At 51.0% G+C, this 12663-nt stretch overlaps 1 protein-coding gene across 1 annotated transcript in view; it reads right to left on the minus strand.

The window, feature by feature from the left end:
* Window positions 1–12663, minus strand: part of Pnpla7 (patatin like phospholipase domain containing 7) — a 52916-nt gene that overhangs the window by 19625 nt on the left and 20628 nt on the right. Inside the window, exons 15-20 of the mRNA XM_010608775.3 lie at window positions 8909–8986; window positions 7714–7919; window positions 5020–5151; window positions 4673–4796; window positions 3645–3758; window positions 259–328 (exon numbers count right to left, since the gene is read on the minus strand). Of these exons, the coding sequence (XP_010607077.1) occupies window positions 259–328; window positions 3645–3758; window positions 4673–4796; window positions 5020–5151; window positions 7714–7919; window positions 8909–8986 (724 nt within the window). The remainder of the gene's footprint in view (window positions 1–258; window positions 329–3644; window positions 3759–4672; window positions 4797–5019; window positions 5152–7713; window positions 7920–8908; window positions 8987–12663) is intronic.

A 12663-nucleotide genomic window follows, 5' to 3' on the forward strand; every position in this document is an offset into this window, starting at 1 on the left:
TGCGCGGACTCTGTGGGCGGGGCTCCAAGACGCTCCAGGGTGGTGGTGGGGCACGCACCTGTCGCAGGTCCCTGCTGGAGGCTGCCTAGGATCTTCTCACCCAAGAGATGAATCAATCGAGTCACCACCTGGAGGCAGAAAAAGCAGACAGACCTCAAACTACACTTCCGTTTTGAGTCTGGTTCTCCGCATTTGTCTGTATTGCGGACTCTGTGGGCGGGGCTCCAAGACGCTCCAGGGTGGTGGTGGGGCACGCACCTGTCGCAGGTCCCTGCTGGAGGCTGCCTAGGATCTTCTCACCCAAGAGATGAATCAATCGAGTCACCACCTGGAGGCAGAAAAAGCAGACAGACCTCAAACTACACTTCCGTTTTGAGTCTGGTTCTCCGCATTTGTCTGTATTGCCTATGGTAGTCTGAAACTAGAAATTCTTGCGCCTCGACCTTCCAAGTAGCTGGGCTACCGCACATTTTAAACCACTAAATGCTGGGAACTAAAGACCCCACAAGGACGCTCAAACAGGACACTGGGCCCCTTTTCTGCACTGCTCTGGACTGGGAATTGTGGGCTTGGGTGAGGAGGCCCTGGGGAGGAAATGGGCGCCCAGGCCAGGGCCAGCTGTGCAAGAGGCAGGTGTAAGGAGCAGGCCCCTCCTCCTCACCCCAGCGCTGGCAGAGAGACAACTCCCGGAGGAGGACAAGGACAGACCGACGGGGCCTCCCAAGCTGAGGTATACCGTGGCAAGGTGCCAACTGCTCCTACCTGGCCGGATCACACCAGGCTGGGTACCAGATGATACCCAGGAATCATCACATTTTAGATACAAGAAGGTTATTTTCAGTTGTATTCATGTTAAACAGTTATAGATTAGTGTATTTAAGGTTCAAGTATCAAATATCTATAACCTGTTTTTTAAAAACATAAAAATTTTTTTGAGGCAGGCAAGGTGCTACTGAGCTAAATCCCTGGTCCTGATGATTTTTTTTTTGAGATGGGGTCTTGCTATGTAATTCAGCCTGGGCTTGAACTCACTATGTAGAACAGTTTGGCTTCAAACTCATGGTGATCCCCCTGCTTCAGCCACTTAAGCACTGCAATTACAGGTATGCACCACCACACCCTGTGAAAAAACTAATACTTAATTGATATTACTGTCAGAATTTACTTTCTCAATGCTTTTGTGTAAGAATAAAGTGAGTTGAGTGCTTTTTAATTGCTATAATTTTCAAGCTGACAGAAGACACACTGCAGGCTGTCTACCCACCACTGCTCTGTTTTTGTTTTTGTTTTTGTTTTTTGGTACCGAGAATCTAACTCAGGACCTTGCGCTTGCAAGGCAGGTGCGGTGCCACTGAGCTAAATCCCAGCCTTCCTACCACTGCTCTTGGGTGAGTCAAGAAAAAATTGAGGGGACACTGTGCTGTCGGCACCTATAGCCCTCAAGGTGACCTGGGAGCAAGTGTTTTTCCTCTCCTTCTCTGTGGCCTCCAGGGCCCACTTTGGACTGAGTCTTGGCCCTCATAACCCTGAAAGGAGCTGTGTGGGGACTCTCGTAGTGTCACTGCCCGGGTGAGGGAGCAGGCCAGCCCCCTGCAGACAACTCGTCCAGGCAGCTATGGTCAAAGAGCCAAACTTTAGGGTATGAAACAAATAGTATGCACAGAGGGGTCCAAAATAGATGCCAGAAAGTGTGATACTCTACACACAGTGAATCTAGCACCATTTGCTAGCTGGGACTTTTAAAAATTCATTTTATTACAGCCAGGAATTTACCTCAGTGGCACTGCACCTGTCTTACAAATGCAAGGTCCTAAAATGCAAGGTCCTCATACCTCCCCAAAAATTAATTTTATGATAGAAAACTTGAGACATACATCAGCAGAGAGAAGAGCACAGAATACAGCTCTCCTGCCATTCTCTTCAAGTTTCATTTCACACACACCCTGGAAATTTCTTACCAAAACAATAAAAAAGAGGTAAAGGCTCAACAGAGACCAATATATGCATTAGAAGGTACTTCGTACTTGTTTTTTATTTTTGGACCAGGGATCAAACTCGAGACCTTGTGCTTCCAAGGCAGGCAGCAGTGCCACTGAGCTAAATCCCCAGCCCTGGATTTTTTTGTTTTATTTAGTTTCGGTACTGGGTACCAAACTTGGAACCTTGCACTTGTGAGGCAGGCAAGAGAACCACTGAGCTACATTGCCAGCCCTCTTCATACCTATTTTTGTGTGTATATGGTCTTTGGGCTGAACACAGGATCTTTGCACTAAGCTATACCCCACCCGTCATTTTAAAATTTTGAGACGTGGATCTCACTAAATTGTTTAGTTGCTCAAGTTGGGCCCGAACTTTGGATGTTCCTGCCTCGGCCTCCCAGAGGCTGCTCTCAGAATTTTTCGGTACTGGTAATCTAACTCAGGACCTTGTGATTGCCAGACAGGTGCAGCGCCACTAAGCTACATCCCTGGCCCCTCAGAATCTTCTTTAATCACCAGATAATATACATTTACACCAGAGTGAGATGCTACTTCCTGCCCAAGGTAAGGTGAAACAGTTGCCAAGGCTGGGCAACACAGCCACTCTGGAGAACAAGCTGCACTTCCCGACCTCACACGTCCACCTGGCACCAGCAACTCCACAAAGAAACGCCACATCCGTGAGAGCTGCACTTCCCAAACAGGTGCTTGGCAGCCCGTTTCCAACAGCCCCAGACTGGAAGCCACCTGATGTCCACTGCAACAGTGATGTGAGCCCTGTGTGGAAAGGCCCTGGCCCTGCTGGCTCATGTTTCACCCAGGCCACAGAAGATGGGCAACCTCAGGTTCCCGTCCCGGTGCTAAAGATAAGCAGCTGCAGCCTCCTGTGAGAAGCAGCGAGGCTGAGAGTGGAGACATGGAGCTGAGAGGGCTCTGTACCCCTAGGCATGGATGTTGAGTTTTCCGCAGAGGGGGCACCTCTATCTCCCCAGTGCTGCTGCTGACCAGTTGCAGGACGCAGACCCCTGGTTCCCAGAAGAGCCATCCTCTTCCCTGGAAAGGGCCAACACCTTCGCTGGGTGTTGCTGGCTGACTGTGCAGCACAGCGGTCCCCACACAGCCCCAGACGCTGCTGACCAGTGGCCAGGGCACCGCCCTGCTGCCAAGAGTGAGGGCCTCACACCAAGATGCAGCAACATCCTTGATCCCACAGGCAAAAAACAGCCCAGAACCAGGGAAGGTGAGGAGCAGCCTGCAGCTGCAGCCTCAAGCTCTGCTAGGTGCTCCCAGGGTCACCACCATCACTAGGGGTACCCTGCTCTGGAATGGCTAAGCACTGATTGAAGGAAATAAATCTGTGCCTGCAGATTCTTAGCTGTCCCTCCCCTACTGTGGACTATTCCTTTGGGCAGCGCTGGCCAGGCCCCAGTCTGAGGTCAGGTTCTTCCCTCTGTGACACCTTTGTTAATCATACAGGGGGGACAACCAGAAAGAGAGCTGTGCCACCCCTCCCCAACCCATCTGTCCTGAGCAGTGTGTGGACAGCATCTCCCTGCCACGCCCTCCTGTTACCATCTTCACACTGACACACCTTCCTGTTCTAGGCAAGTCCTCTATGCATGCCTAAATAATCATGGCCTTGAAGCCCAGCTGCATTAGGCTTACCTGTGGATACCTGCGCTTGATGGATGTCAGGGCTCCTGCTGGCAACTTGGCTAGCTCCGAATCCCGCACCGCATGCACTGTGGTTGCCCTGGCCTGATGGGTCAGTGTCTCCACCTGAGGGACAGGAACCAGGGGCTGGGGCCATGTGACACAGCCCAAGGGCCCAGCAGGAGCAACAGTAGTAGACACAGCCTGAAGGAGAGCTGTGCATAGCCAGGTTGTAGCAGGTGAGGGCAGGAGCAACACAGCTTGCCAAGCTTCTGCTCCCACAGGGAACAATGTGTATCACTTGTGACAGTGCTGTAGACTGCATCAGGGACTGGATGTCACAGAGCTCACATGTGGCCCCAGCAACCCAGCATGTTCCAGATGCCATAGGCTGGCACAAGGTAGTCTGAACACTCCCTCAGATATAGTCACACCCTCCCAAGAAGGAGCCATCAGATGTGTCCTGTGAGGATGTGGGAGTCCTGCCAGGTGGGGCTGAGGAACCTGCAACAGAGACCTACAGGGTGCGCCAGAGCCAGTGGGGGTCAGGAAGCCCAACTCTAATGTGGAAGATCCCTTCCTAGGCAGTGCTCAGGGGAGGCAGGCAGAAGCCACAGAGGACCAGGCCTTCCCAGGAGGAAGTGGCCCTCAGTATATGCTCACAAGGCCCGTTGAGCCTCAGTAAGGCTGCCCCAAGGCCCAGGAACCAGAGAACATAGCATGTTCCAGGGTGGTCAGCCATAGCTCAGGACCGAGAGACCTATCTGTGTCAGGGGCCCTGGAAGCCAGGATGAGCTGCCGGTCACTCTTGAAAGAGACCTCAGGTGGTAACAGTGGCCCCTACCCTCCAGGGCTTCAGCACCAGCAGGGAGCAAGTGAGTACCTAGAATCCAGGATCCAGAACCCCAGACACATCCCTGAACAAAGGCAGGGCCTAAGCTCAGCCAGCAAGCTGTGGGGGATCTGCCCCACTGGAATCCTTCAGCGCTCCAGGCTGGATCCAGAGCGTTACAGAAAATAGGCAGAGGCCTGACACCTACCACCCCAATGAGGTCTCCGCGGCCATACTCCCCCACCAGGCGCTTCTTCCCATCCTCCTTCCGAATCACAGAGCGCAGCCGGCCGCTGAGGACAATGTACGTGCAGTCGGACTTATCTCCCTGCCTGCAGAGACACAGAGGCCCCACGGGGATGAATTTCCTTATATCCCAGGCACCTGGGAGTACCATGGGTCTGTGCATGCCACATATATGCAGGCACAGCAAATTTGCACAGACATCTTTTCCAGCCTGCACACTAAGTCCACATCATCTTTCAGTGGACACAAGAGCCCATTAGCAGTGACCTTTAGCTTTTGCCTGTACTGCAACACACCTGTGGGCCTCACCTGTATATGGCACGTCCCGCCTCCACTTCCATCCAGTCCAAAGCAAAGTCAATCTGCCGTACAAAGGACGACATCCTCTTCACGACAGTGTGCGCCATACCCAGGACAACAGCTGGCTGCTTCCGCATGATCCTGCCGGCAGCTGGAGTCACTCTGCTGCCCACTCCCAACAGGCCCACCACTTGGGGTCACAGCACTCGGGAGCCCATGGGACCTGCTGCCCTGCCTCCCAGACAGTGACGAGATGCTGCTGGCTGGGACACAGTGCAGACTACTGGCTGCTAGGGCCATGAGAAGCCCTCCTCGGCACTGAGCTCCCTGCTGCACAGGCCACTGTAAGACCAGGGTCCTTGCAGTGAGGTCCCACACAGTGCATTCAGACTGAGGGTTGAGGGCAGTGAGTGGCGTAGGGGCGAGGGGTCTATTCTGGGTGGGTAGAGTGGGCAGAGGCTCTGACCCAGGAGGACGTCATCCCTGGGGCAGCAGCAAGGCCTTCCTGGGGTGAGATGGCACAGCTCACAGACTGCTGTCAGCCACACCGGGTAGGACAGATGCCACTGTCATTTACTGCAAACAGGGGGATGGGGGCTCCACCTCTCCATACCCCAGGGAGATGGCAAGACAGTCCTGATACTTTCATCCTGGGTTTGAGGAGAGCCCCAGGACCCTGGCAGTATGATGCCTATAGGATGGAAGTGTCTACAGCAGGAAATGTCATACCATGCATAGACGTGCACACACATGGACAAGGACACACATGGATACATACATACACTGACAAGGACATGCACAGGGACACACACATGGGCAAAGACACGCATGGAGATGCAAAGACAGATTCAGGTAGACATATTCACAGACACATACACACAGACTTATACACATAGACATGGGCAAGGACTCACAGACATGCACACAAGGACAGACACAGACACAGGTAAACATGGACAAGGACCCACAGATAGGGACACATAGACATAGACAATAACAGACACACACATGGAAAAGGACACAGACATGTACACATTAATATGCATATAAGCAGAGACACATACAAACACGGCCCAAGACAGACATAAACACATACATGAGCATGCAGGGTCACAAGCAGACACAGAGAATAGGCTGTGTAGAAAGCAAGGCCATAGCCTGAGACCCATGCTGGGCATCTTGGGTCCAGGATCCGTACTGTCCTTCCTGTGCTCTCCCAGTGCAGCCCAAAGTGGGGGGCAGTGTGTGGTAGCACATGCTGTATCCAAGACAGCAGATCTGTGCAGCACAGGAAGATACAACTCAGTTCTGTGTGGGGTCCCCTTGCCAGTGGAAGGGCCTGGGAAAGTTTCCACCTCCCAGAGCCTTAGTTTCCCCATCTGTGAAATGAGTCCTCGCCAGCACACTGAAGACCTCAGATACAGTGGCAGGATACCACCCAGAGGGGCTCATGCCAATCCTCTCCACAGTCTGAGGCACTGTCCTCACTCTCTGGCTTCCTTTGCTGAGGCTGCTGTCTTCTGGGTAGTGGGATAACTGCTCTGGAAATGCATTTGGCTGGACTGGGTTTAACATGTTCAAGACAGAGCTGCAAATCGTATGTCTCACTGTCAGGTGGCTGATTTGAGTTTCATGGTCTGATGCCAATCAGCTAACAACCAGTGGTTAGAGCTGTGTGGGCTGGCCATGCATGTACCACCAGTGGTTCAAGCTGGCAGGAACGTGTTAAATTGCTCAGTTTCCACCAGCCTGTGGACTCTGTGTTTTTCTACCTGGCCCAGCTTCCAGGCAGGAGAATGCTGTGATCACAGCAAGTGTCTGGCATGCAGGAGGCAGATGCCTCAGAAACACACAGAGAAAAATGGCTCTGTGCTAGAGCTAACAGTTGCAGGGTGGAGCCTGATTTGATTTTGGAAATTCTGGAATGATGCACCAAAGGAGCCAGCAAGGTGGAAATAAAACCGTTTTTTGTTTGTTTTGAATCAGGGTTTTGCTAAATTGCCCAGGTTGGGTTCAAATTTGAGAGATCCTGCTGCCTCAGTCTCAGAGTACTAGGATTATAGGCCACATCTAGCTTGAAGCAATTTTAATCTGGTTCCCTGGGATCCCTCCCAGGCAAACCTCCTGAACACAGGGCCAGTAAGGGACATGGCCCAGGACTTCCCAGAAAGACCAAGGATATCTCTGGGCCAAGAGGACAGGATCTGGGGTCAGGTAGACAAAGGTTTCCATCCTGGAACCTGGATACCAACCTTCTCTGTCCTGAGCAGCAAGTGAGTAAGCTAGGGTGCCCTCCTTACCGTCCTGCATTCCTAGCCCAGAGCCGGCCTCCTTAGCATGTGCAGGCTGATGGAACAGGACAACCCCACGGCTCTGGGCCAGACCCTGACATCAGCCAGCCCCCAAGATGGGTAGCCACCAAGGGAGCCACAAGACTCCCCCCAGGCACACAGAGAGGACGGTACCAAGCAGCTATCTAGGGGACAGGTGGAGACCACTGGCTGACTGCTGAGGAAGGGAGCACAGACATAGCCATTCACCCAGCTGTGGCTGCAGCCCAATGGGCCCCTCAAGGTGGCAGCAGGCCTGGCCCTGCAGAGTCCCCAGGGACAGAGAACATGGGATCACATGAGTGCACAGGAAGGTAAGCGGGGATGTGGGAGGTGTCCTATACCTCCAAAGAGGCAGGAAGAGGTGACTCACTCATAGAAGTGGGCCTTGGAGATGGACAGGAAGCCACAGTCCTTGTTGGCCCGGATGGTAAACATGAGGGGCTCGCCCGTCAGCACAGCCAGCTGTCCCACCATCTCCCCGGGATGCGTGAGGAACAGGCAAGTGTCTTCCTGGTTGTCAATCTTCCGCTGGTACACATGCAATAGTCCCGAAACCACGAACAAGATGTTGACATCCTGATAAAACCAGAGGGGACAAGAATTTAGCTCAGTGACACCTACCTTGGAAGTGTAAGGTCTTGAGTTCAATCCCTAGTACCAAACAACAACAACAACAAAAACCCAGAGTGGGCTTGATATGCAGGGCAGTGACCTGGAGTGAACAGAAGGACCAAGGCCTCAGCAAGGTGACCAAAGGGCTCCACAGGGCCCCATGAAGCTGTCTTGATGGTTACAAGTGTTGCTTTGCTGTTGTGGCCTCTGTGTATCTGTAGACATAGGTAGTCCTGCTCAGAACCTTCTCATAGTGTCTACAGTATTATTATTTGTCTGTCTGTCTGTCTGTTTTGGAGACAGGGTCTCACTATGTAGTTCAGGCTGACCTTGAACTTACTATGTAGTCCAGGCTGGCCTAGAACTCACTGATCCTCCTGACACAGCCTTCTGAGCACCACCATTCCCAGCAATTATTTAATTACCTATCACAGGAAACTTGCTTTTCCCATCTCAGAGCATGCACCTTCCTTTCCAGTGCCCTCCAACCTGCTGCTCCACACATGTCAGGCCACTGCTCCCACAGAAGGCCCCACCACTCCCTGAGAAGCTGTGATGAGGCCCACATGGCTGTCTTTGTAACCTGATGGATCCCACCCTGCTGTGGGCCAGCACTTGATGCTAACAGCTCTGCCACCTTGCACACACCGCTTCTGCATGTACACTTACAAAACCAACCTCTCTGTACCCACAGTGGGGCTCAGTAAATCTGCCCTCCTACCCCAATCCCTCAGGTTCCAGCAAGAGGGCTGGGGCAGCAGGTACCATGTGGGCAGCTGAGTACCAGGCTTGGGGCTGCCAGAGGACACCTGCTCATAGAGATGGTGCCAGGAGGGTGGCAGCCTAGTGAGGGGATGCCTCCCTGAGCACTGCATCCAGCTGCCTTGACACCCACCAGCACAGTGCCAGCAGTCCCCATGCCCAATACCCCACGACAGGGGCACATCACTCACCTGGTCTCCTTGTCTTGATACCACAGTGCCTGCAGGGACATGGAGAAAGGTTACTCGTCCCTCCAACAGGGATGGATCCTAGAACATGAAACAGGTTTCAACACAGGGCCTCAAGAAGCACCGGGGTGAAGGCACAAAGGACAAGGCCAACAGGGAGGCAGAGGTAGCAATAGCACAGCTACAGGCCCTCTCTGAGTATGATCACTAACAGAACCATGGCAGAGTGTGCACAAAAGCACCAGGAATATTCCAGATAATGCAAAATCAGCAGTATTCTGGTGACTTATGTAACAGACTGGTTTCACCTGAGTAAGAAGGGAAAAATAATTTCATAAAGGACAATGGTGAAGATAGCACCTGCGCAGACTGACTCAGTGGGCCCCATCCCATGCTGCTTGAAGAGACTAGTACCCTCATGTGACCCATCACGCCAGGGGCAGCCCAGAACCAGAAATCGTCCACGGTCACTTGGATGCAACACAGGACAGCACACACACCTGTGAGCAGAACTCCTTCAAAGCCTGAAAACAGCAAAATGCTTGAACCCATATTTCATAGTGATAGTAAAAGAAAAATAAAAAGAAAGCTCACTGGCCACCTTTAGAAGCTGACAAGGAACTAAATCATTAACTTAAACCTCTCAAACCAGGCTGGGTAGAGCTCAGTGGTGGAATGTGTGCTCAATATCCAGTACCATAAGAAAAGTAAAATTTTAAAAAAAACTAACCCTCTCAAATCTTGTGAAGGTACATAAGCCTTGTGCATCAAAGGCTGCTAACATCCCCCAAAAGAAAACCAGAATCGGGCCAGGGATTTAACTCAGTGGTGCTGCGCCTACCTGGCAAGCACAAGGCCCTGAGTACGATCCTAGGTACGAAAAAGAAGAAGGAAGAAAGAAAGAAAGAACCAGCATCAAAGGTCTCCAAAGGAACAACAGGGCACTGTGAGACACAAGACCAAGCAAAGTCAGGCGTGACAGAACACAGCAGTGGGCTTCAGTCCTGGGAGGCCCTTGAGAAACTCAGGGAGGAATAGTCAGCCTCTCAGTAAAAGGAGCTTTAAGAACTAAAAGTCAGACAGGAGAGGGGACCTACAGAGAAGGTGGAAGGAACACAGCACCCCTCCCCAGAGTGGACCTCCCAACAGCTGCCATGAGGCTTTTAGAACTGCAGACACAGGGCAACCCACTTGGGACCCCTCCTGTCTCTCAGGAGCTATTCCTATTCTCCACTCTACTCCCCAATAAACCTTTCCTACCCTTAAAAAAAAAAAAAAAGAACTGTGGACACAGACTAAAGAGCTGAAGATGGGCAGGAGTGCTGTTAAATCTTGAAGGACAGCAGTACGGTGGTTATGTGTTAAAAGAGCCCTGTCTTTTAGAGATGAATACTGAAGTATTTACCAGCTATATGATGATAGAATTGGCTTGAGTTGGGCCATGAGGAAGAAAACAGACTACAATGAGAGAGGTCCATCCATTCTGTGGTTTTGAATCCCTCATAACAAGTGTTGAAAGAACACTTAAGAAACTCACCAACCAAGGTGCACAGGCCCTGCTGAGAGCCCGATTTGCACATAACAAGGACAGATTACTAAGAGCCACTTGTAAGGCCATCCAGGAGCTGTGAGCACACAGCTGGTTGATACCACAGCCCAATAGTAAGACACTAGGATTAGGAAAACACTGGGCTCGTGCCCCAGGGTCTTCACCTTGAGAGCAATGATGTGAAGTGAAGCAGTTTAAAGTTTGCAAACAGAAAATAATTGGAGGAGCACGGTGTGGTGCAGAGTTACTCCAGCACTCTGGGATGCTGACCAGGATCCTAAATTTAAGCCCAGCCTGGGAAACTTAAGAGAATTAGCAAGACCCTGTCTCAAGAAATAAAAAAGACTAGGGATGTAGCTCAGTGTAGAGGCCCTGGGTGCAACGCCCAGTACTTCAAAAGAAAGAAAAAAGGAAAGAAGGGAAGGAAGGAGGAAGGAGAAAATCAAACAACAGAAATCAAACAATGGGGGTGGGGGGCTAAGGAGTACAGCTGTGAGAAAGGACCAGCCATGAGTAGGTAATACCTGGGCCTGGAGGCAGGTACCTGAGCAGCGAGATGAACCAATGACTGAGGACTCTAGATAATAAAAGTAAGTTTGTTTAAAATTATTATAGTGAAACAGAAAATAGGATACAGAGATAATCTGAAAATTCTACTCCCAGATTAAATATAACTCCTTCCAAATTTTAAACCTAATTAAGGGACTATAATGTCCAACTTTGAGTGATCTGGATGGCCCAAGAAACTGCAAAAGGAGGGGCTGAATATGAGCCACCCCACTGCTGCTGTACATCTACCAAAAGCAGACAGGACCCCTCCGCAGGAAGATGGGTCCTCTGGGGTCCCCTGTGTCCATAGCACTGGCACTCGAACACTACACAGCACACGGAATCAAGAACTCATGGGGGCGGGCAGGATGGACATGCCTGTAACCCTAGCACTGGGGAAGCTGAGACAGAAGGAGCTCTGTGTGGACTACATAGTGAATTCAAGCCCAGCCTGAACTACACAGTGAGGAAAAACAAAACAAAACACACAAACAAAAAAACCTCATGAAGACTAAAGAAAATAGAGGCAACTTAGAGGGAGTGATTGCAGATACAGTAATGCCACGCCACACAAAGCCAAACCTGAGACATTTACCAAGAATTAGAAACATCTCGGTTGTGACAGCAGACATTCCTAGAAAGTAGACATTCTAGAACTATATAAATTAGCCAAACTATAGCTTTAACATCAGATTAGACACTGGATAAAAAAGTCACTGAATGTAAGTGAATACATCAACACACACAAAAAAACATATTTTAAAAGTGGAAAACACAGATGAAAGAGCCAGGCTCACAGGAGGTAAATGAGAGCACAGCTCTGCGCCTCAGAAGGGGAGGCATGTGGAAGACAGCGCCCCACCCTGAGCTCCACCCTTTCCCGACAGCTGCCACAAGGGATTCAGGGACACAGACTGAATGAAGGCTGGGGAGTTTCATGCAAATTCAATTAAAAAATCCACACCCAGCTCTATCACAGAGAAAGTGCAGAAAACCAAACAAAGCTCCTAATATCAGCAGGAGGAAGCACTGTCCTCAAAGGAGGAAACACTAGCACAAAGCTTTCTTTTTGCTGGGCTGCTGACCAGGAGTCTCTGCAGCACAGACCCCTCAGGAATCAAGGCCACAGCTCAGTGGCACAAATGTGCCAAGCAAGCACGAGGCTCTGGGTTCTATCAGCAACACCAAAAATAAAAGGTGACAACAAGCCAGCTTTTAGTGGCGCACACTGTGATCCCAGTGCTTGGAAAGCTGTGGCAAGAGGATCACTGCAAATTCAAGGCCAGCCTGGGCCACACAGTGAGTTCATGGTCAGCCTGAACTGAATAGTGAGACCCTGTCTCAAGAAAAACAAAACAGAAAAAGGGTGGTGACAGGAGACATGACATATGTGCACGAATGCCATATAGGCATAAAGGCTCTCACAGTAACAAGTGGGCTGGGAGCATCAAGGACAACCAGGGTAGGGAGAGGTACCTGGTTTTGCTTTTCTACCTTGTCTCCCAACTTTGATCCGAAGGCTGCACCCATCGAGAAGCCATGCTAGGGTCCGGGATTTAGCTCAGTGGTTCTGGTGACTATCTCGCAAGCACAAGGACCTGAGTTTGATCCCCAGTACCAAAAAAAAAAACAAAAAACCAAAAAAAAAAAAAAAAAAAAA

This window comes from Fukomys damarensis, unplaced genomic scaffold (assembly GCF_012274545.1).
Source record: "Fukomys damarensis isolate Sample0158 unplaced genomic scaffold, DMR_v1.0_HiC HiC_scaffold_36, whole genome shotgun sequence".
In the NCBI taxonomy this organism is placed as follows: domain Eukaryota; kingdom Metazoa; phylum Chordata; class Mammalia; order Rodentia; family Bathyergidae; genus Fukomys; species Fukomys damarensis.